General features: G+C 35.8%; 1 protein-coding gene across 1 annotated transcript in view; it reads left to right on the top strand.

Moving 5' to 3' along the window:
* Positions 1–26,212, top strand: part of mew (multiple edematous wings) — a 158,254-nt gene that overhangs the window by 116,989 nt on the left and 15,053 nt on the right. The window contains exons 2-12 of the mRNA XM_089241380.1: positions 13,092–13,222; positions 13,564–13,643; positions 14,853–15,035; positions 17,401–17,554; positions 20,296–20,500; positions 21,079–21,163; positions 21,728–21,833; positions 22,273–22,361; positions 23,779–23,927; positions 25,649–25,753; positions 25,931–26,162. Of these exons, the coding sequence (XP_089097506.1) occupies positions 13,092–13,222; positions 13,564–13,643; positions 14,853–15,035; positions 17,401–17,554; positions 20,296–20,500; positions 21,079–21,163; positions 21,728–21,833; positions 22,273–22,361; positions 23,779–23,927; positions 25,649–25,753; positions 25,931–26,162 (1,519 nt within the window). The remainder of the gene's footprint in view (positions 1–13,091; positions 13,223–13,563; positions 13,644–14,852; positions 15,036–17,400; positions 17,555–20,295; positions 20,501–21,078; positions 21,164–21,727; positions 21,834–22,272; positions 22,362–23,778; positions 23,928–25,648; positions 25,754–25,930; positions 26,163–26,212) is intronic.

Raw genomic sequence — 26,212 nt, 5'->3', positions numbered from 1 at the left:
GTATTTGTATTCTTACGTTGAGGTTAGGTTAGGACAAGGTTACCAGATTTATCGCCGATTCGTAGAGATAATCCAAATTTCTTGCGAAAAGCTTGTACGCGAAGTTGTTGAAGAGACTCGCTCGATGCCAACGGGATCTTGTTTGATGGAAGGCTGTAGCACTGCAGTCGCAGGTTTGTGCATGGGCGGGAAAGGAAAAAGAAGAAAAGTGTACTTATTTTTTTTTATAGGGCTGCTAATTGAAGTTGTGGGCTACTGTGATATGATTTTATTGAAGCTTAATTATTTTACTCCCGTAATCCTTCATTCGGTATCGGTCGGTGGTCGAAAGGTCAGATGCGTAAGTCTTTCTGTGTTGCCTTGAACGGCTTAATAAAGACCCATAAATACATCCGAATTAAATCATTTCCTATTACCCACGATGCGTTTGTCAATTATCAACGGTCATGATTGGTCACTGACTTATAGTAGCCGGAATTATACTATAATGTTGCTAAGCTTGTTATAAATGTCTCTGAATAATAGATTGCATCATTGATTCCTCTTTGCTTCCCGTGTACTTTTGCTCTCCATCTCCGCCATTAAGTCTCATTAAGTATGCTGTAGGTGGACAGACTGATAAAGAGCCTAATTGTGACTGATGATGTCATTTACCGCACAAGGGTCGGTTATTACGACACCCGCAGTTTTTTAGATTGTTGTTGCGCGGGTCATCCTTTCTTTTTTTTTTTTTATTTCCCATGTAATAACCGTATATCCATATCGCAGAATATGATACAACATTATTCGGGACCACCGTGACCGTTACCTGATACTTGTATTAAATGCGTACATAGAATGACGCGTGTTCAGTTTCGCCCTGCAGCAAGTCGGATGAGGTTTTTTGAGATGTTATCTCATCGTATGTTGTGTGTGTGTTCTCAATGAATCCATTGTTCGTCACGATTTAACGGTGCGCGGAATGATAACCGGAGATCACCGTGTATGAAATATTTCCGTACGTTGATTTCGTGATTGCTCTCTCTCTCTCTCTCTCGGACTTGATTCCCCTTAGGACACTTATATAACATCGGATAACCCTTGGAGCATTTGGTCGGAACTGCCAACGTTTTAAAATTAGTACTTGTAGTTGTGATCGATCCGTGGAAACAAAAATCGTCAGCTTTTTTGAAACTGATGAGGGCACTGGTCTACGCGACGGAAGAAAATTCTATTTCAGCTGTAAAATGAAATTTTAGGGATTGGGGAAGAGAGGAACTGTTTCCATATTTCTTTGTATATATATGTTCAGTATTCAGTGCTCTTTGTACGACGTTTCTTAAGACATCTGCATTAAGATGCAGAGAAAAGAAGGTTCAAGTCGGACACATCCATTAATTGTTTCTTTAACGTCTCCCTATGCACCACACAATATAACATAGGGCCATATGTAATAGTACAATCGACATTCGTGTATACATATTTGACATGGAAAATATACAAAAGAAAACTTTTTTTCCAGTGACTTTGGGCTTCGAATTAACCAAGTTGGACTTGTATATTGTTTCAAGGGTTCCCTCGAACACGGATATTTTTTCTATTGTCCCCTAAGTTGAAAATACTGGAAAACTGATCCATGAGTTCATTTTCATACGTTGTACTGTACTGCCGCTGTCTTCAAGCCACAACTTGATACAGAAAGTCGTTTTTCCTCGAGATGTAAACGACCGAATATATTTTCGCTGCCGATCTATTTTCCGGAGGAATCGACACCTTGCGTTGAAATCGAGGCAAGAGGATCAAGCAACACACACGTTGTAAACAGCATATTGGAATTGGAAACTCTTCTGGGGCTTCCAGTTGCTATAGAGACGATAACAAACCGGAAAAAAGAGGGATTCACCGCTTTCGTTTTTCTTGACCGGTCATTCCAATCTACCGGAAAAATAAAATATAAAAAGGAATCCCGAGGGATTCGTTCCTCACAAGTTGATGGAACTGATCACTTCCACCAGATTTAATCTAATTCCTGTTTACTGTTGAAGTTCGGTCACTGGATAGATTTCTCTCTCACTCGTAACCTGATCTAATCTCCTGGTCCGTTCTAGCATGAACATATGTTCTCGGCATCACAGTCCCGTAAATTTTTCTTATTTTCTTTCCTGTTGTGATACTGATAGGGAAGATATAAAAGAGACTTTATCACTTTTCATACCCAACATTCATTTTTGGGAATTTTCAAAATGTTTTTGCATTTTTGATTAGAGCTGGGACGAATATTGGGCTGCTGTTCAGTATTCGGCCGAATAAAGCTGAGGTATTCGGCCGAATATTTGTTTAAATCTAAGTGCATCAAACTAATTAAAAAAAAGCATATTAATTAGAATTTTTTTTAAATATAAATTAAAAATTTACTGATTATATGTTATTGTGTGGTGTATATCCTCTTTTTGAAGAAAAAAAATCTATGCCAGGGTGAATTTCTCTAGGATAAGAAGAAAAAAAAAACGGAAAATAGAATCCTACTTCAATAAGGTGGAAGTGAGCATGAATCACTTAAGTTCACTAACTGAAGGATGTACCCAGAGAAGATAAGTATTGAGCTACACTGAAAGTTGAAAAAGGGACAAAGAACATTTAAAGAGGAAAAAATAAGAAAATAATTCGTAAATTTAATGATGCATTACTAGTTGAGAGTAAACAATGATTGAGATTTTCTTAATTAGATGTGAAGAAAGAATTGATTCCGTAACATTAAAATACAATATATCATCGTTAAATTTGATTGTCAGTATTATGCCTATGAAAGCCTTCTTCAATCTTTTAAAATTGCCAATAAATGTTTTTAATTAAAAACACTAATATTATTTATAATTGTGATGAATTTTAAAGCAAACTGATATTCGTCCCATCCTTATTTTTGATACTCCATTAACATAAACGACAACAAATCTTTATTTTTTCAAAATTTTTTTTTTTGAAGAAATAATTCATTTCGTTCACATTTTTTCAGCTATGATGATGCAGGGAGTCAGTGATTTTCCAAACATTGGCAGCCCAGAATATGTCTTAAGATCGTTCAAGAGTTCCACGATATATCTTAGAAATGAAAAGTCACATTAACCTCAATACTATAAATATGAATTCCCCAATTAGTAAGAGGCGCTTGGGAATACCTTGGAAGTAAAAAGTTTGCGAATCTCTGAACTTTTGTGAGTTGCCTGTAAATGGCAAGAAATACGTTTCAATTTTTGTTTCTTTGTAAAATAAAAGCCTAGAGCATTTTATTTTTCTAGTTATAGCTGGCAAAACCCATTCAAACATCAAGTTTTGTGAGGATAAAACTTAATTTTTGAGCTCCTCAAAATTTTGAGGGACAATTCTATTTCGCTACTTTCTTTTTTTTATCATTGACTTATTTTTTTTTTACATGATACAAAAATTGTAAGAAAATTGGGAAATTTGGAATCGGGAAGCTAAAAATTAATACAGTATTCAATTCCCACGTTTTGCACGAAATCGGGGAAAAAGAAGATGCAGGTATCCCTGGCTTCACGCGATTTCGGAAAAATTTCAAAAATTGCGACCCCTAAAATTTCGTCTTTAGCTTGGTTTTAATTCTGAAAATAGGCTTGCGAATTAGATACATGACATAATTAAAATAACAACATGCGTTGGATTTGTTGATGTAGAGGGTACAAATATAAAAGAAACTCTCACATCTACATCATCTACATCTTTTGGTAACATATCGGCAATACCATCAGAATTTTAATCGAAAACGAATGAATCTAGAACTGTCATATTTGCGAGGAATGTTCGAAATTCTCTAGCTTTGCTTCTAAATTTTTTATAAACAGACTAAGAATGCTGCTTGTCAGCTGAACTCCGACTGATTTCATTAAAAATTTTATCAGCCTATCGTATCAGGCTCTTCAAGAAAGAAAGCATCCACAAACACACTAAAATCAATATAAAGTAGCGAAGACGGAAGCAAAAAGTATGAATCACATTTATAGATTTTGCCTAGATTTACGAGATTTATAAGTTTGGATAATTAATTCATTCAAGAAAGTTTATTTTGCTGCTGGAAAATGGTTTACTTTTTATTTCTTATTCTTCTGAAGAAAACCCCCTATTCCTATCTTGCCCATGTTAAATTTAACTCACTTTACGTGCTTTTTTTTAAAGTTTTTTTACATTGATTCATGTTGAATATTCAAGAAGAGTAATTATCAGATTTTCTGAAATATATCGCTGAGACGATGTATTTTTTATTTTTGTTTCTTTTTAAGTGAGTAGTGCTTTTGTGGTTAATAAGACCTATTTTCCCTAAATTAAATAGCTATCGAGGCGTCAATGTCGGGAAGAGGAAAAGGCTACTTATTTCATTTTTGGATGGCACGAGAAAACAAATCTGCGACTGTTTAGTAAAGTTTTTGCACTCGACCTACTGACCTACAGTATCAACTTCAGCTCACCCTCACCACACACTTCGCCATACGCCTCTCTCTCTCAGCCGCTGATATTTTTCATTCTTCATCTTATGCTGAGCGTGTGATTTAAAAATCCCTTTAACCGCTTTTTTTTTTTAATTTTTTTCCCCTTCTTTAGCGTATCTGATATTTAGAGTAAACTTGAGATAAAATGTCATTAAGATGTTTTCTTAAACTTTATCCCACGAATTAAAAAAAAAAGGGAAAGAAAAAAGAAACTAACTAGGCTCGATATCATTTTTTTCCCCCCTTCAAATGTTCTAAATCAACCGCAATCAGTCCCTGATTATGATCGTTGAGTTCGGTTCTTCCTTATAGAAGCTACTGTTTTACGATTTCCGGGAACATCGCTCAAGTTGGCCACTTTTCTGATATTTTAAAAGAATATACTATACTTCCGATCATGTCGGAAATGAAGACGCCACCTGCCGGTGGTCGCGCCAGGTTCAGCGGTGAGAGTGCCCGAGTGGCATGGTGGTAAGATGCTCGTCTACCATCGTGAAGGTTGTTGTCAGGGTTCCGGTTCGAACCCAAGGGAGGGTATAGATAAGATATTTTCCCTAACGAACTCGAGGCGACCACCGATAGACAGCGCCTTCACTTCCAACCCATCCCACTAATGGCAGTAAATTGCAATATAGCGATATGGCCAGAGTTGGTGTTTGGTGCAGTAGGTTCAGCGGTGAAAGAACTTGTTTTCTATGTTCTTCCGCAGGATCGAATCCATGCTCCCTGACGGCAACCTTTATGAAACATCAATACAGTGGAACCTCATTAGCACACAGTTAAAATTAATACAGTAGAGTCTGGATCAGTTTTATCCGAAAATATGATGTTGAAGAGTGATTTCACTGCCCTCCATAATTTCAATGGGTATTCTCGTAAAAAGATGGGTATTTTTTCCCATCAGTGAGAAATAACTGTATTAAAAAAATTACTTGAAATTTGAAGTATTTTTACTCAACGAAATTTTGAGGAGTGAAATTTAGTTATGATGCGTGAATCACGCATCTAGATGAATACTGGCGAACACTGGTCTCGATAATCCGAAGTAAACGGGATCACCTCGGATCACTGAAAAAACTCGAACTATCCGAAAACTAATAGAAAACTGCATTGTAAGTGGGGGTGGCGGTTACCTCTTTTAAAGGGAGGCGACAGAGGTTCCAGTACCGGGGACTTGATATGAATGTTATAGTGAATTAAGCCTTGCATCCCCTATAACAATTATTTGCTATAAACCGGACTTTCATTACAAGGGACAATATTTAACCCCTACTAGTCTTTTTTAATGAGGTTTTACTACATTTAATAGATTATAACGGTTTTTTACTAAAGCATGTCAAGTAACTTTTTTACAATTGCCTCGACACACACTATAAGACGTGAAAACAAACGAATTATTCTACTCTTTTGCTGTGCTTACCACTTAAGGAAAAGTTTGACGAGTTTTCGTGAAGGACCTGTCAAGGGAGACTCGAGACATTCGATCTACTTGGAGTCAAATTCGTTGTCGATACGATTTTTTTAGTCTTTTTCTAAGATTGCTGGTTTCTGATATCCAACGTAATCTTGGTATATGTGAGTGCCTTCTTGTACGTTCTTCGGACGAAAGCTCCCATACTCCGAACTTCCATAGATGGTTCGGTCGGTCCAAGTGTATTAATTTCAAAGTGTTACGTTTCTGAAAATATCTTTCGATATTTTATTCATGATGTATTTTTTGACGTGAGTACGCCTTTTAGATCATTTGACGTGACGATACTGGGTGTATTCGTAAAAAGTTGGGTGGCAAAATAATTTAAACGCTCATTTCTCAGGAAGTATTCAAGTATATATCAGTGAGTTTGATGTCTGCGGGTAGATCTCGCCAAGATAGATCAAATGTGATACCACTCTGGTTTTGGTACCTCTTCCTGTCTGAACACCAGCCTCGCGGCCCGCTTTCATAACGAAATTGTTTTACGTTATATCTCGAGAGGTTCGCACCGCAAATAACAGCCAATGGTGTCGTCTGTTAACAATTCCTACGGCAAATCTGATTATATCAATAAATTTCATATCTGTACCTACAACGCAAGGGTATTTACAAAGGTCGTCAAAAATTGTGGCCGTACATGGCACAGCCCACCCTAATTTTTTTTCCTCCAACTACACTATTTCCACTGTAATAGTAAGGCTACCATATGTCCCGCATTTACCGAGACATTCCTGAATTTCCAGTGTAGTTTTTGCTGCCCGACTTTTTTTTTTGAGGGGGTGGGGGATCTCATTTTTTCTATATTCTCTCTCTCAACTTGAATTATTTTATTTTTCACTCTCTGAAACCAAGGTTTAAAATCATTTTCCCAACACTTATAAATTACATTAGGAAAATTATGACTATAAATATGAATATTCAACTCACAAATTTGTCATTTTTTTAAAATTGTTTTCTTAGCAGAATTCATTTGAATTCACTGATTTGCAGTAATGCTACATTTTTTCACCATTGGCGATTTTTCGGTGATTTTCAGGAATAAGCGGGGGGGGGGATTTTTTCGATGATTTCCTGTATTTTTTTCTGCACTTGAGATATCAAATTTACCTTATTTTTCTCGAGGAAACATGGGTATATACAGAGTATTTTTTTCCCAACCAGTGAAGTTATAGATTGCAAAAAACTAATATTCAAACTTCACTGCGAAGAAAAAAATGTGGAAAAACTTTCTGTACTTTTTCTACATAACTAGGCTGGATCTTATTTTATCGAGATCTCGAGAAAAAAAATTCCACGATTCCAACAAAGAAATTCAAAACTGCGTTCAGAGTGCGGAAAAAACGGGACATTTTCATAAATAATGTCGGACTGCCGAAATTACACGGGAAAATGGGGAATGTTCAGTAAAAAATGAGGGTCCACAAAGAGTACCCAGACCTACAACATCATACTTGAGCAACATGAAAATTCAAACATTTACCATATTCGCTTCCAAATATGGCTCTACCGGGAAGAGCATGGAACAATCGCAACTCTGACAACATAAATATATAGGGCCATGCCAAAAACACATACACAACATGTTCCTGCATGCACCGATTCGTTGGAAATTCCGCAGATTAATGTGTACGCAGGGCCGTCTTAAGAGTATCATGGCCCCCGGGCCAATTGATTTTTCTGAGGCCCTAGCAAACAACTTCTCGAAAATTTCAACCAGATCTCATTTTTGTGAGGCCCCTCTTCGCTCGAGGCCCCATGCCTTAAGACGGCACTGTGTGTACGAGGTGCATGTCTGGTTGAGTAGTAGTAAAATGAGGGTCATATAACTTCATACGTAACTGTCGTTTCATTTAAGGCACTTTTCATACTTAAGCATGAGTATCCTGTGCCTTTTTCAAAGGCGTTAATGCAGAATGAAATGTATGTTGTTTATCGTTCTACAAAACAACGCTCATCTCCATACGCCGTCAAAGGCCGTCATCGATAATGCCTCTACTTCAGCGCCTCATGCCACAGTGCGTGAAATTAGGAAGGCAGGGTCGTGTCCCTCCTTGCCCGTAATGCAAGAGGGCCTGGGTTTAAGTCCCGGCGGAACGACCAGATGACTATTCTTTCCGAGTGCACCTTCGCATAAAATCCCGAAAATATGTGCTTTCCATCTGACCTCTATAGCTCAATAGTAGAGAGCAGTCGCCCGGACAGTGAGATGTTGGTGGTTCGATTCCCCCACAGAGGAATGTGAATGTTCTTTCCAAACTTCATCTCTGCTTGATTATCCAGGCTTTCGTGCTTGGTATGAACAGCGGAGAGTGTGACATATTGTTTCGTTTTTTAAGGACATTATATTGTCATTAGCGGATACTTTCTTGAGGAGATCATTGGAAAATTTGTGTCAAGTTACGAAAAATGTCTGAATTGATACGACAGTTATTTAGAAAATCAGGTGAGAGTTTAACCTACAATTCTCAATAAAATAAAATTTTCACAATCTTCTATTTTTTCATAGGTTGAAAAAGAATCTACGTACTCTTAAGTGCGATTTTAATTACCTCTCATAAAAGTTAATCAAGATAATTTTCCTTTTATATTTAGTTTTCGTAATTCTACTGTAGAAATATTTTTCGTCCATAAGCGTATTTTGTCCTTTTAGAGGACGTTAAACCTATATTTACTTATTTATATGTAGAAAAAAAAACTTGGCACGGAGGTCATTTCCTGTCATATAACGCGTGCGCGAGTCGGTCTCTCTCTCTCTCTCTCTCTCTCTAGCAATGGGCATAATCAAGTTGGATTACGAGATGGAGGGCAGCAATTGAATGATAAATGCCGCATCCTAATCGCTTTATATAAAGCTTTCTTTTTCTTTTTTTCATTTCCATCATTTATTATGCCTGATGTTATTGTAGGAAAAAAAAAAACCTGCCAGCGTGTGGGTTAAAAAGCCATTCGCTCTTACTGCGGACGCCTACTGGTTATTGCCGCTTATGCTCTCTGTAGGTGGTTAATTTAGTTATGGTTTCTGTTAAACGGAACAAATATGTGTATGGAAAAAAAGAGGTGATTGCTGTGTGAGTTGATTTGTTTTCTCTCCCCGTAAGTATGGCATAGTTGAACTAATGGGAATTAAATAATTAAAAAATATATATATGAGTTTACCTGACGTATTACTTCGTGACTTGTGATGTATGTTCCGTATTTCGGCATGGGTAATGTGTTGTATTTTTCCCGTTCCAGCTGTTGTCGGAGTCAGAGGTGAATTTATGGTTTTGCTACCTGTGTGCTGTACAAATTTCACCGCCTTCCTTCCATTCTCGTCTAATTTACTTGACCACCTATTCCTCAAATTTCCGTACTTGTCGCCCTATTAATATGGCTCTGGTTAGACCTTGAATATGCAAAAAAGTTCACAGACCATATTTCCCATTGATGAAAATTCGAGATAATGAGATCTTAACCACTTAACGATCAAGGACGTAATATTGAGTCCAAAAACACCAGTGGAATAAATTCTAACTGTTTTCTTTCCTCTCACCTTATCACCGCTAAGCTTTAAGGCAACCCTATAAATAATTTTTCCTCTTTGTTTTTTGTTTGCCCTGTGATAGTGATTCCCCCCCCCCCTGCTTATGTATCTTTCTTATGAAAGTGAAAGAAAGAACAGGTAGGTTGAGGGTGAAAAGAGTAATCTGATTTTCTACCTACATTCTTTTTTATGAACTTATCTATTATACTATTTTATATACTGTAATTTCCCCCCCTCTTTTTCTCTTCTACTCTATTTTTCTTCCTCCTTTTTCTTTTTTATAACGTGCGGCTTAGTTAGGACAAGGTTACCATGTTCATCGCCAATTCGTCAAATATAGAGCATCCGAATTTCTTGAAAATCGTTTGCAAGCGTAGGTGTTAAATACATGAAAATATACGGGATGCTGTCAATTCTCGCTGAATTACGCTGCCAAACATCGAAAAAATCACTTTCATTAAGAAAGTTAGCGCCTTCTATTGGCTCAACAGGGAAAGAAAATAAAATATGTAAATGAACGTATTAAAGACAAATTGAATACTTATAGGCCAGTGCTTTTCTTAATTTAGTAACATATTTTCCATTAATTCCAAATGTGTCATTCAATAAAGCCATTATGTGCATAATGATTGATGTGTATTAACAGTTGACGTGTGAAGTGTAATATTTGATTAAGTGGGGAAAAGTAATTGAAATTATCATATTAAGCAAGGAAGAGTCGTTGAAATTATTATATTAAGCGGGGAAAAGTCGTTGCCACTGTGGTAGTCGAGTGGTTATAGTGACGGACTCGCATCAAATGCACGCACAGCTTCCAGCAATGGCCCTTCTTCGACCACCTGCTGAAGTCTCTTCATTTAGACCAGTGTTTCCCAAAGTGGGCAATATCGCCCCCTGGTGGGTGATGGAATGGTCCAAGGGGGCGGAAGAACCTACTGACTTAACATAGGATCCTATGGGTTTACTTGAATTGGGGGGGGCGATGAGAGGAAAACAATTCTGATGAAGGGGGCGATGGAACAAAAAGTTTTGGAGACTATGATTTAGACAGAGCGGCAGGCCATAATCTGATTAGGAGGAGGGAGAAGTTGAAATTGTCGGAATAAGCAGCGAACTTTAACATTGTCTCTATGGGAGAAATTTTGGTGAAGGAGGATTATATTCGTTTGAGCGCAGTATCCATTTTTCCGTAATTCGGTTAAGCGGGGCCGACTGTATTAGACTAGTGCAGTGTTTCTCAACCCTTTCTAAAAACAAGGACTAGTAAAATGTCTGAAACAATATGACGGCCCACTTGCGTTTCGTATACAGGACATTCCTTCAATTTTCGTTATTCCGATTTTTATACATTTGTCCCGTTTTTTCAGCGATATTTTTTATTTGAATTTGTAATGTTTACCAAAGTCGTAAATACACAAATAGCGTTTCGTAATATGAATTACATTATGATGATTATGCCTACAATTATAAATATCCATCTCACATATTTGACAGGTCAAACGTTTTGTGTTCAGTTTTTTGGAATTTTAATTACGATTGCGCCTACTTCTGACAATGTTTCCATTAACAATTAGTGATGTCCCGTATTTTACGGATTATTATTTAAGATCCCAGTTGACCGAATTTTTACTCAATGAAATATGGTCATATTTTTTCTTCGTTTTGTGATTTGCCAATGTAAGTTTTATGATGTGATGAATAAAATTGAATTGAATTTGAATATTTTTTTTTCGTGAAACACATTTTTTGTTTACTGTGATTTGTAGCAACCCTTTATTTCTACACCTTCAGAAATTTTAGCAGTAATTTGCAAATTGCATTTAAAGCAATTAATTGAATTTTTTTTTTCAAAATTCAGTATTATCCCATATTTATGATAGCAATTTCCCGTATTCCCCTCGATCGTGTATGGTGAACCTAAGTATTAAGAAAGTATAATTTTATTTGAACTCATACTGATATTATTAATATCAATTACAACGGCTGAATAATTTCATCAAGTCTGCCTGCGGACCACCAATGCCATCGTCGCGGACTACAGGTTGAGAAACGCTGGACTAGTGATCAAAAATCTGTTCCATGCTTCGATATTTTCCTTTTGACTCATTGGTGAGGAAGAAATAAAACTCTTCCAAAAAAAATCGATTTCACAAAATATATATCAGTCATTTAATTCTTGACAGAAGAAATATGATATCAAACTTTAGTTCCGAAGGTAAAATAAAATTCTCCGAAAAAATTTATCTCCAGTTAACAAAACTACTATACATTGAATTCCACTAGTGCAATTCACCCCGTAAGCTGACTTACGTAGTTGCTTGCATTAATGTTTTGTGAATTTCGATATCATGATCCATAAAAAAATTTAATCTGATTGATTAGAAGCACCTGCTGCGTTATGCAGTGCGTTTGATTCTGGAGTTCCCGTCCCTTCGGTTCCAGTTACTGTCGATTGACGGGTTGGTTATAAGCTGAACTTGTTTGCTTGATCGATTACAACTAATGATTGGAAATGAGTATGATTGACGTTAGAACTTGAAATGACTGACCTTCGTGATCTCCGTCATTGGGTATTCAATTTCCTTTACGTTGTATGATGTATGACAGTTCAATGGTGAGAAATCTTTTTTTAATCTTTTCTCTCATCTTCTCAGTGAAACTCATCCGTATCGAAGTATGTGTATGGATTCGTTCTCTCCCGTTTTTTCAGTGGCGAGAATTTTGTAGCTCGAATTCGAGGCACACCCCCCCCCCAACCCCCACGATCAAAACCTCCATACACAAAATTATAGAGTACTCCCACAAATCTGAAACACTTCCGACGCCCTTGCTTTTTCTTCGATGTGATTTTTAGTTAAATTTTGAGTTATGCTTTTTTTATGTGTATCGTATTTTTAGCTCGTTGAAACAGTAGCCTTTCCCCACAATGTCCAGGCATTTATGTCATTATACAGAGCCGCCCTTAGGGGTGTGCGACAGGTGCGGTCGTGGCCCCGCACTTGCGGCAATAACAATTCTTTCATAAATTCTGAATTTTCATCCATTCTTGAATTATTTCGTTTATCCTGAATTTTTATTGGATGCTGGAATTACCTCTTTTTTTTTCTGCCAATTATTTTTCTTATTTTCAATACAATGGATTCAGAATTTTCATTATCTCCTCAGACAATTTCTTTCATGAGATCCTAATTTTAATTGGTTTTGGAATTATTTCTATTTTTAATTCAAAATTTTCTTCAGTCCGAAATTTTCAGATTTTTTTTTGTTAATTTACTTTTATTAATTAAATTAAATTACAATTAAGTAATTGTGTCTCTATATATTTTTTATGGATATTTTCCGACATCTCCCCCTGTATGTTTTGTAATAATTCATGAATTTCTGGATTACGATTCCTCTCTCCCACAGAATATATAAAATCGGGACTAAGAGTTCCCGAAATTATTAATAAGACGCTATTATTTTCGCACCGGTCCCCGCGGCTGGTAAGGGTGGTCCCACACGTATAAGTACATTACATCATTACATATATGAGAAGAATGTGTGCGTCTCTCTCTTTTATGTGAGTTTTGGATTAATGATGAACTTCTCGTTTGCTTCTTTTATCTTGTAGGATCCTCGTGGGAGCACCTCGTGCCAGTACGAGTCAACCTGGAACGAATCGATCCGGTGCAGTGTACAGATGTCGAATGAGCACCATTACTTCCGACTGCCGGCAGCTCGATATCGAAAACGACGATACGCGTAAGCCACACTCCTATTACCGAACTGAAGTTGCAGATTTTGGTCTTTATTATAAATAAGTTGCAATTACGATAATCACTTTAATGACCATTTCCTTCGATTGATAAATTTGCTGATTAATTAACAACAGACAGAAAAGAACGATCGGCTTTGCTGTCTGTACCATTCAGTTCAGCGTTTAAATAGCGTATTGGAAAGTTAAAAAATTATTTTCTTTTTTTCAATGAAGAGTCCGTTGATTTTGAGGAAATTATATTATTTTTTCTTCCGCGCTGAAAATTTCGTGTCTTTACAAATTATTTCATTGGGTTTTTTTAATATAAAATTTAATTTTCTTATAGCTCCAGATGAAGATGTCATAAAAGATGACCAATGGCTTGGAGTCACAGTGAAAAGTCAAGGTCCTGGTGGATATGTTTTGGTATGTATCTTAGTACAGCGGATCTTTCCATTAAAAAGTCTCGCCACAGAGAAGCAACAGGCAACTGCTTATCTACCGTTCTACTACAGTAGAATTATTCAATCATTACACTTCACTCATAGTTAGAAAAATTGATGGCAGATGGCGTCACTGTAACAAGCATTATACAGAAACAAACTTCATATTTGATTGCCAACACATACACCTAAGTTTACTAGATTCGAAAACTGAGAAAGGAGGACGCCTGCGCACGCACCCTTAGTGACGTCACTTGACCGAATTTCCCCAGTAGATGGTGCCTCTATTCCGACCAATAAAACCAGCCACAACACAATCATTTTTCCCAACAATAGTTTTTCTGAACTGCTAGAAAAAGTAGAAACAAACAATTCTGGGAATTTTGATGGTTATTGGTGAATGCGTGTGAGAAAGAACACTCATATCAATGAAGAAATTAATATGCGTTTCAAAGTGGGGGAAAAAATTTCCACAGAAAAAAGAAAAATAATTCTGGAAACCTGAAAAGGAGGACAAAAGGAAGAATTTTCCGAAAGGTAGGAGGATGCTTGAAGTGACTTCAAAAAGAATGCCCTTCGAAATGAGAACGGTTGGTAACCCTACATACACCTACATTTCCTAGCATGGCCCAGGCCGGCTTCTACCACTTGCTTATATCTCTTCATTGAGACAGAGCAGTGGGCCATGATCTGGTTAGGAGAAGGAGGGAGAAGTCGTTGAAATTGATGGAATTTAAGTGTTAAACAGGTTTTAACAGTTTTAGTGAAAAAAAATGTGGAGACTGTACTATTAACTTATATAACGGTGGTAGTCTGTGGGGTAATATCTGTACAAATCCAAGACAAATGTAGAATTGGTTCTTGAAGTTTTGTCTTTGCCCATTTTTCAATCATTGTGAATCAATAGAAAACGATCAGCGATTATGGCTAGGTTTTAATGGGTTTAAGCAAGCTTGCTATAGTGCTGCCATCTACCATATATTTTTTGAACTGTGAGTGAAGTGTAATGTTTGAAGATTTTATCATTGTAGGCCTGTTGCTCTCTGCAGCGAGACTTTTTAATGGGGAGATCGGCTTGCATTCATGCCTCGAAGTTGGAAATTTCTGCATCAGTTGGCAACTTTTTTTTATAAATTTCTTTTTCTTGATTGTTTGTCGCTCTATGCTGTGACTATATTGGAGGGTTTTATAGGCATGTGCTCATCGGTATGTGAAAAGAGGACCGGACTACCAATGGGGTCTTGGGATTTGCTATTCACTGACTCCATCCCTTGAAATACATCGTGAATGGGAGCCATGCCTGAATCGTCCCGTAGCCAAAGCTCATGAACAGTTCGGATATTGCCAAGCTGGTACAAGTGGCGATATATCAGAGGTAAGATCTTTTTTTTTCATTCGGCTTTGATTCTCAATGCATATATTTAAACTACATTTTATATCAAATTCTCATTTTGTCACAGAAACTTACGTGAAAATGTGCTGTCTGGCCTTTAGAGAGGAATTTGAAAATTAATCAATAGTTAATCCATCTAAAGAATTTTTAATATTCTTTCAAGCAGGGTCACAACTAGGATCGGGAGGGGGGGGGGGAAAGCAAGCGGGTGCCGGACCAAAGGGGGTGCAAATTCCACCCTTTACATCTTTAACATTACAAGGGAGAGTCAAAATCTGCCTCTCCAGACCAAAAATCTAATTGCGGCCCCACTTTCAGTGCCATCTTAATGCATAGACCAAGAACACCACCGCAACCAGAACATTACTCCTACTCTGGGGTCTCAAGAACAGAAAGGGTCTTATGATAATGAGGTCTGGTTACGGTTTTTGAGAGTAAATACCATAGGCGGAGATAGACTTGGAAGTCTGGGGGGGGGGCAAGATGATGATGATAACAATTCATATATACATATATACATTAGATCAGTCGACTCCACCTTTGACGCTGGGGGGATTGCCCCCCATGCCCCCCCCCCCGTATCTCCGCCCATGGTAAATACAATGTGTATGTAAATTGGTCATAAGGTATTTCTAACCAGGTAGTGGGCCTCAAAAAAATCACTTTAACCTTGGGCGCATGATGCTCTTGAGATGGCTCTGCCCGCTTTCAAGTAACTGATCAGGTTATCATAGATGAGCTTCCCGGGCTAAAGTGTTGTCATCAGTAAATGTTGAGGAGTTCATCTTCAGTTCGGAAAGCTGATCCTCGAAAACCTATGAGTAACTTGAAAGTTGAGAAGTTCATCCTCAATGTTTCCCCAACCCTATAGTGGTTGGCATCATCAAGAAATGTTTGCAGAGATGTATACTAATAATGGCCATTTAACCAGAGGCATATTCACCTTTAATTTTGTTTGCCATTTCCATGAAGAAATGCCCATTCAGACATTGGCAGCCTGAGGAAAAAAAAATTACCCATGCGCAACCTATTTTTGGTGTTACCTTCCAGAGCAGATCCCAGTGTGGCCACACAGGTTGCATGGCCCAAGAGCCATCCCTGTATTTAGTTATGTCTCAGTCCAAAGCAAAGTTTTCAGCCAGTTTAGATGGTTATCAATGCAGTCTCGATGTTTTCTCAACTTGGAGCCATATGATCTCAATTATGGTCCTGTGTTATTTTGGGAGGGGGGGGGGGGCAAGGCAAAATTATGGGGAGCCCTGACAAGAGATGCAAAGAAATAAAGCTTTAAAAGGAGATATGGGAAGGGGGGGGGGGTGACTAATTTCAGAATTCAGAGGGAATGTCCTTAGAACTACAACCATTTTATCCCATATGCCCATCTGGCCATAGCCTGGGGTCTTACATGATCAAATCTGGTAGTACTATAATTTTCGAGAGTAAAGGTATGTAAGCCGTTATTAGTATAGCAGACCAATATCGCATGGTCCAGGGGGACCCAGATGTCCCTCTGTAGCACCCTCACAAGCAATAGAGAAGCTTATTGAACTGTAGCCCAGGGGTGCAAGCATCAAATGTGTTTGTAAAAAAATTTTCCCATCTATAAATTTAGTCAAAAAATCAAAAGCACAAACAAGTCTTGTTTCTGGATGATGGGGGAAGGGGGCTGGGCAGAAGAGGGCCACAAGAAAGAAAATATGGTCAAAAGAGAGGCCACGAGCAAAAAGATTAAGAACTGCTTTTTTTATGACATTAGTCAATTTGTCTTTCATCATTTCTAAGAGAACACGATGCATTTACTTCAAAGAAATTACCTTTTATTGCTTTCCTTACAAAAAATAGGGTTTTTATTACATCATTAATCATCCCACTGTTTTTCATTATGATTGCCAGAGCTATATAAAATGTGCTGTAGATTTCATCACATTAATACAATGTTACGACCTCATAATTTCACTGCTGAAACCAACATCACATTATCACATAATTATGTTCATTCACACTCATCACTGTAGAGCCCATTGGGTGTGCCTATTGTTTTATTCATTTATATAGGAGTGCCCAGTAGTGAATTGTCAATCTCCTAAGTATCTTCAGATGAAACTGAATAGTTCCCTTTTGTTTTATTCACCTTCCAGATACCGGTCAAATGGTAATGAGTTCTATTTATACTGATTCCATTACATAAGGTTGTCAGTAAGGGAGAAAAATAACAATAACAGTGATATTCACTTTATTGAGCATAACTGGTAACATTGAAAGAATTTCATTTTATGTATTTAGTGTTGCTTTGTGCTTTCTTTGACTGAAGTATCAAATAATATGAATTTATATATATTTTTTGCAGGACAACAATTTGGTCATAGGGTCACCAGGCCCTTATACTTGGAGAGGAACAGTGTTTGTGAACAGCGTGAAATTTGGTATCAGAGATGACAAAACATGGTACATGGGACCTCTGTTAGATGACAATGCAGCTGTTGAAAAATACAGTTATTTAGGTAAGGATAAAAATTGTCACATATACCTTAGTTTTAATTTACACTGGTGAAATAAATTAAGAGAATTTGCATATTTTATCAAATTTCATGAAAAGAACTGAACTGAATGTAAAACCACTGCTTCTAGACAAAAATGCAAATCTTGTACGTCAAATACCAGTACAGTCGTACCGACTGTACAGTCGGAGCCAGTAGAGAAACAGGCTTTTTATAAGCGCACGTAAGTTAAGACGCATTTCGTTCGCTAGCACACCTCGGCGAATTTCTTGGTGTTATTTTGCAGCAATCGGTTAATTTCAAATTGTAACAGTAAAAATGAGTAACCACCAACGTTTAGATGATGGAATGAAGTGGCGAATTGTGGGGAGACTAGAAGCAGGGTAATCTCAAGTCCAGATTTGTAGAGAGTTCAATTTAACGCCCAGCGTCGTGTGTAACTTATGGAAACAGTTCCAGGATACCGGATCCATCGAGAGAAAGCCTGGGCAAGGTCGTCCAAGAGCCACGATGGCCAGAGAAGATCGCCATTTGTCGTTTATAGCGAGGCGTGGCGTAACAGGAGTGCTGCAGCTTCTCAGCTCTCTCATGACTTGTATGCAGCCACAGAAACCCATGTATCAAGGGTGACTGTTTCCAAAAGACTTCATGAGAGAGGGGTGTTTGCAAGAAGACCTGCTGTTTGCCTCCCGCTCACTTCTACGGACAGGGGAATCTGTTTATCATGGTGCAGAGAGATTGGAGTATGGATCAATGGGTGACCGTTCTCTTCATTGATGAGTCCCGGTTCAGCCTAAGCACCGATTCTCGCTGTACATTCATATGGAGAGAACTAGGGACCAGCTACCTACCCTCCAATGTCTGCGAAATTGACCATTATGGCAGAGGAGGTTTAATGGTCTGGGCAAGCATCATGTTGGATGGCCGCACACCTCTCCATGTCTTTGAAAGAGGCACTGTGACTGCAGTCACAGTGCCTCTTTCAAGAGTGGTGTGAGGTATAGGGATGAGGTCTTGCAGCCCTATGTTCGCCTTTTCAGGGGTGCAGTTGGCACTGAGTTCATTTTAATGGACGATAACGCGAAGCCACATTTGAGCTCTTCTGCTCGACGATTTTCTAGAGAGTGAGGATATTCGCCGGATGGATTGGCCAGCCAGATCTCCAGACCTTAACCCTATAGAGCATGTCTGGGACGCTCTGGGGAGGACAATTGCAACTCGCAACCTTCCTCCAGGAACCATCCAGGGAATGAAAACAGCGTTGCTGAACGAGTGAGACCAATTGCCACAGGAAATGATAAACTGCCTTATTTCAAGTATGAAATCACGCTGCGAGACCTGTATATCTGTAAGAGGGGACCATACCCCCTATTAACCCATCTATTAACCAATTTTTTTGTTTATTCTGCAATCGCTGTTTCATACCTTCCGACTCCAACGAGTGTTACGCACGATCATGCGTGCACATTACAATTATTGAATGGTTATTTGTTTTGTATTGTATCAATGTATGTACATATCAAATTTCATTAAAATCGGTACTGTGGTTCTAAAGATAATCGACCAAGTCTGCAAATTCTCTTAATGTCTTACACCAGTGTAGAACATTGTTTTGATGTGGTTCAGGCCATTTTATAAAAAATTCAAACTGGTGAGCTACTTTGGAGAAAAGGCATCCAACAGTGTTGAAGGAGTCACATAGGCGGAGATAGACTTAGAAGTCTGGGGGGGGGCACTGTCATTATTGATGATTATGTCAATTCATCTATACATATATGCATTAGATCAGTCAACTTCATCTCTGATGCTCAGGGGGAGGAATTGCCCACCCCCCTCATCCTATAACTCCACCCATCAGGAGTCAATCTTTGATAGGAAAGCTGAGTTTTGCATTCGTGAAAGAAAATTTTTTCCTCTTTACTGGTGGGCCGAAAACCCTACCAGTGTCAGAAAAAAAGCTTGATATGACTCATAAATCATAAATTGTCACACATTTACATGGAGAAACACATTTAAGTAGGAAAATATTTTGAGTGGCGACTTTCTTAAACGAGATTCATTTTAGTTTTACATTAGACACAATTGTAGATACACATTACTTTACCCCTTCCCTACTTCTTACCTTCTCTTTTCACTAATTATATAAATTTATAATAGAATGATAATTCTGCTAACCATGAAAGAAATTTAATTTTTTACATTAAACATCTACTAATGAGAACTCAGATAATTTGAATTGTATTAATTGATCTAGACCTGCAGTTCTCAACCTTTTTTGACTCACAGAGCTCTTTTTTAGCATTTAATTTCTATGACAGCCCCATAGGCCTTTTTTTATTACTTATTTATAAATTTAGTGATTTATTTTACTCAAGCGGCCGTGGAGAGCACATGGAACACCAGTTTCGAACCGCTGATCTACACATTACATATATTTTTTTAGAAAACTTTTATGTTCCAATAATATAAACACAGTGTGCTTGAATGAAACACTGGTGTAATAAACACTGTATTTACAGCTCGTAGGGATCTGCGAATAGACGACCTATGAAGTTATTGTTAAATTACAATTGAGGTTTTTTTTTAATTGAATTATTTTTTTAATATTATTAATGATTATTCACTTTTTAATTGTGATTCATTTTCATTTGGTATGTTTAAGTGTATTGTAATGCTTCATATTTTTAAAATTCACAGTAACTGTAAAATGACTAATTAGTTTATTTCTTAAATGTATATATCAGGAATGGCTGTGACCTCTGGAAAATTCTTCAATAACGAGACTAGTTTTGTTGGTGGTGCTCCTCGGGGTAATGGCACTGGTCAAGTAGTCTTCTTCCAAAAGCAAAAATCTGATTCCACTTTTCTAGTCCAACTCATATTGAGTGGAGAACAGTTTGCGTCATCTTATGGTTATTCAGTGCTTTCAGTTGATATCAATAGTGACGGGTAAAATTTTATTTTTCACTTTGAACATAAAATTTTCAAAATTCAGAGGAACATATAACAATGATAAGTTTATATAACATGGAAGACATACATTTTTCAAAGAGTATTATCAAAATACATACTCATGTGAAAAACAGAGAATTAATAAGTAATCTGAATGTATTTATTGTTTTTTTAGATCACCCTAAAGTTTGATAATTCGCTCTTCACTTGAATTTTATCCATTGAAAATATTCTAGTATAAAAATTATCTCTTATTTATGAGAAACAAGAGTTATATAGAATGACTTTTCATGTAAAAATATTCATGATAGAAATTGGAACTGTATTTATCTCATAATTCTATTTCATCAATGAGATCATTAATCAATTTTTATCATAAACCTTATAATAATTTCCTGAATAAGTTTATTAACATTAGAAATATTTCATTCACCATTTTTTATTCTTTTTTACTTTAAAAAAATTTAATCACAACTTTTTCGTTTTAATTCAACTTTATCTTTAACTTGATTCCATTGAATTATTTTGCCAGTGGCCATTAATTTAATTTTTTATCATTCTTATGTTTCTATTAGGTTTTTGGATTTGGTTGTAGGTTGCCCATTCTATTATTACAAAAACGAAGGAGGTGCAGTGTATATTTATATGAATTCGGAAGAGGTGATGGTTTGAATATTTGTTCATAAATATTTTTATCTTATAAATTTTCTGCTTTTTTATAATGAAAATTGGAGAATAGTTATATTTTAATTTTTGCATCAAAATAATTGCTTTGATAGAAACAGTTGTTAAATTTCTGAAATTTAGTATTGGTGAGAGAAATAATCATAGATATATTTCTCATCCTCAGACTTGAATAAAACCCCTCTTAACGGGCACCCCTTAGATGTGGTCACCCTTCTGCGGCCAAAGAATAATTTCCCCTTGTATAATAAATATGCATTTCAAACCTCTGATTAACCATCACCCTTCTTTTACAGATGATTTTTTTTGTCCAGTCAGTGTCCGCAAAAGAGAGGTTTTACTGTATTTTGAAGTTTAAAAATTATTATTAATGAAAGTTATACTGTAGTAAACTTTAATTAATAATATTTATTAAACTATACCATCTTAAATTTTCAGTTTTATGATGAAATAAGTTTTATAAATGAAAGTTCTTGTCATTTTTTTCTGATTAAATGTTTTGCCGCATTCATGGGAATTATTTTTATTTGGTTTTTTTAGGGCTTTAATGAAAGTATGACACCTCTGAAACTTACCGGTAAAATTGAATCGCAATTTGGTTTGGCAATAGCATCCGCTGGTGATCTGAATAAAGATGGCTATCCTGGTAAATTAACTCATTTGTATATGAGCTATTTATCATAGCTTATCAAAGATGTATTTTTATTCTTTCTATTTCAATTATAAATCTTTTTCTTTTGTTGACCAAAGTATTTAATGTTGACTGATAGTTTTTCAAGTGTAATTCAAGGCAGAATGTGTTATATTTTGAGAAATAGGGAATTCCATTAATTTTTATGCATTCTGTTCATGATAACCATTGGCGGAGATAGACTTGAAAGACTTGGGGGGGGGGGGGGAGAAACATAATTATGATGATGTCCATTAATATGTATGAATATACATTATATCAGTCAGTTCTGCCATTGACACTGGGTCCTCCCCGTATCTCTGCCCATAATGATAACTATTTTGTTTTACTATGAGAGCTTTGATAAAAAGTGAAATATGCATCTACAACAATGAAACAAAATATCTTATTTCAGATCTCGCTGTTGGTGCCCCATATGAAGGAAGTGGAGCTGTGTACATATATTTAGGATCTTCAGAAGGCCTCATCACTGAACCCTCTCAAGTAATTATAATTCAGATTGTTATTTAAATTTTTAGATGCCTATATCTGTATGTGGAGGTAAAAGGTAAAAGACATTATATCAATATTAGGATAATGCTACTAATTATTTATTTCCTTACAAAAAATAAAACTTCAAATTTTTGGTGAGCAACCCTGAATCGCTCCCTGAAATGAACTTTTTACATCTAAATATGTGCTACCCTTAACACATTTTTTCAGAGCTATACTTATAATCAAGAAAAAACAGTTCTCTTTACCTTTAAATTTGTCATGAACATCCAATAGACATAATTTCATATACTCTCTGCCTTTAGTTTACAAAACTATTCTCAAAAACATTTTAGCTTTCTCATTCCTAAATTTTGAATGACCTTCTAAATGATCTCATACAGTCTTCCTCATTTTCGATTTTTAGGAAACATCTTAATACTTATTATGAATAGTCAATATTGTGTGAAAATTACTTTTGATTTTCATCCTCAAATTCACACTCCCTTCTTTGCTACTGATTGCCTTTCCCTTTGCACTCTGGTTAAATTCTCAAGTAAAATTCCCTCGCTGCCAACTCTGCTGTGTCAGTTCAAATCATATATATAATCTCATGTTGATTTGTAGATTTTTTTTATAAGCATTGAAGCACACTGTACCTGTTGAATCATTATATTATATTTTATACATTACAGTAAAACCCCTCTTAACAGACACCCATCGGATGTGGTCACCTTTCTTTTACAGACAAAACTATTCTCAACTTTTTTTAATATTTTTGTTCCACCAATGTCTGCAAAAGGGAGGTTTTACTATATTTGTGTAATTCATTTTTTAATTAAAACCCTACTCCCTTTCCTTCTTTGGTTTTTTTACATTTTTCCATGATTTTTCTCTCTCTCCAAAATTACTAAAACTGCAATTTTATTGCATGACAATTGTAATATTTTTGACACACACACACTAACTTTATATATTAATAAAATGAAATATTAAATTTAAAAAAAACCAGTAAAAAATTGCATTACTTTTATTACACTACACAAGTATTGAACACTGTTCTATCTCAATAAATAACAGAAATATTCACTTTTTTAAACAAGCAAGATCCATAGAAAGACATTGTAAAAAATAATCTTTAAGCAGCTTTCCTGTAAAATTTCCCTTTTGTCTCATGGTGCACTTTACCTCCGGCATACAGATATATTGGTGATGTTTACCTCCCATTGTTTCTCATCAAATGTTTTATATGCATTAAATTGGTTTTTATAAACTAGTTATGATGTTGAAATTTTACACATATCTGATTTATTATATTCACGATAAAATTCCAAGTTAGTTATCAGTGTTTTATTTTGATGTATCAGCTGTGTTAACACCAGTTGCATGATTCAACATTTAATTTCTGTCCTTTGTTTTCCTCAATTAGGTTATTCGAGTAGATAATTTAGCTAAAGAAGCCCAAATAGGGCTGCACTCATTTGGATATTCTCTATCTGGTGGTATGGATTTGGATGGGAACAGCTATCCTGATTTGCTTGTTGGTGCTTATGACAGTGATTCTGTCATTGTATTGAGGTATATTAGAAATTACTTTTATCATTACATTGATAACACGAGGAGCTTGTTTTCAAAAGGGAACATTTTTTTTTAAATTTATTTTTCAATAGTTTCGGAATCTTTTGGATAGGCTCTATCAGATTATGCAACAGAGTTTATTCCAATGGAAATATTTTTGGTAAAAATTACAATGTAAAGTTAGTCATTTCTACCGAAAGGGAATATCTCCACCTTGTTCATTCAATTCAGTACTATTTGGTAGAACCTTTCAATAACGGCCATCCATGAGACCTAAACTTTTGTCCACTAATGAGGAGTGTCTGAAAATGTATAGTAAAATACATTGAGCCCCGTTGATGTGATTCAGAAAAGTATGTGTGGTTGGAGTCCCGTGGGGACAGTGATGAATTTTCTTCCTTGTAATCTTTCCATCTCCACAAATAACCAGTTTTTCAATGAATCCTGTAATAGCTTCTAACCATTACTATAATTTTTCTTGACAAAAAGTCACTCTTTTTGTATTCAAAGCTATTATGGCATTGAGGTTCTAAGTGCTTTTTCCCTTATCACACTGTAACAGAAAAATGATGCTTTACTGCACAGCTCTAGATTTATCTGGAAAAACAAAATAAAAAAAAAATAATAATAATGTGTGTGAGACAATAGGGAAAACATAAAAATGAGATGGAATTCCTTACATAAAATTCAAATACAGTCAAACTTGGCTAACTCAAAGTCCAAAGTCACTGCAAAAAAGTTTGAACTATTCAAAATTCAAATTTTCCAATTAATATATCCTGGATCTGTAAAATGACTACAAATTGCAACTTAATCATCAACATTCACATATCATAATATTTGTCAATTATTAAAATTTTATCAGTTATGCGAAACTGTTTCCCAAATTTCAATAATTTATCTTAGCTACTGTTCAGCATCACTGCAAAATTTTTTGATCATGTTCAAAACTTGATTTATGAAAGAAATTCATGATCATCCATTATGAAACTGTTTCCTGAATTCAGCTTATCATTCTTATGCTATCAAGCAAATAAATTTCCATTCATGTATTGCATTCTGTTCTTTTCATACTCTTAATGATGGCAAAAAGATTCAGAATTTTGCATGTTACACCTTGATCTTACAGGTTTAAAGAACAATCAGTATTGAGTGGTACACGGTCTCAATGTAATCCAGCTGAACAATATTAAAATGGACATTGGATTATCGAAAAAAAGAAAAAAAAAAGTAGAGAGAAACAGATTTTCAAACTTTTATTTGCCTTTAAAATTTTTTTATTTAACAATTCGATCGAGAAAAAAGCAAAGTCTGAATTTTTGTAGAATTTTTCCAAACTAAATTTGCCAACTTTGAATTATCCAGAACCTTTAAAAGATCAAATTAAACAAGAAAACTTTACATTAAATTAAATAGAAAACTCAAGAGGAGTTCGTGAAAAATTGAATTATCCAAAATTCAGTCACCAAGTTCTACTGTGTAATGTACTTGTCAAACTAGTGTAACGTATGCTGTGGTATAAGATACAATCAACCTCATTGAAGAAATAGTTATAAAATGGAAATTCCTGGTTTTAGTTTATGTTTGTGATGAATGTTTCAATTATTGAAGAAACAAAGTTGGATATAGCTTTTAAATATTAAGGTATAAAAAAAACAGATAGAGTTAAAAATAATCTGTACTATGTCTGCTTTATGAAAATTAATAATTTGTTTTACCAGGTCAAGACCAATCATTGATATAATTACATCTGTAGAAGGAAATTTGACAAACATAGACCCTAATGGCAAAGGGTGCAGTGAAGATAGGAATGTTTCACTCGTGTGGTAAACATTTTTTAGCTTTCTAATGGCTTCCTTGTTTCAAATAAATAGTTAATGTTTCAAAATAGGAATTTTATGTTAGGTTTTTAAATAAAATTTTATTACTTTTACAATTTTGCTAAGTATAAATTAATTTTAGGTGGTCTGGAGTAAAAATTTCCCCATTGGTTTTTATTTCAGTTTTTCCTTCGAAGCGTGCTTCCAGTTCAACTCATCAGTTCTTTCCCATGGGACGTTCATCAAAATAAGGTATAGAATCGAAGCCGAAACCTTCACTGGCAATAAATACTACAGGGTGCGATTTAGATCTTCTCTTGAATCTGAAATGCCCAATGTAGTGGAAAAAGAATTGAAAATTAGAGGAGTATCATTATTTGAGCCTCATTGCTCAAGAGAGCTTGTCTATCTAAAGGTAAGTAAAGGCATTGATTTAATAGAAACTGAAATTTATTAACATACACA

This window comes from Pholcus phalangioides, unplaced genomic scaffold (assembly GCF_987345545.1).
Source record: "Pholcus phalangioides strain wild (caught in Gottingen) unplaced genomic scaffold, Ppha-v1.0 ptg000013l_1, whole genome shotgun sequence".
NCBI classification, from domain to species: Eukaryota; Metazoa; Arthropoda; class Arachnida; order Araneae; family Pholcidae; genus Pholcus; species Pholcus phalangioides.
Note: the sequence above shows the minus strand (reverse complement) of the source record. Positions and strands in the feature narration are given on the sequence as shown.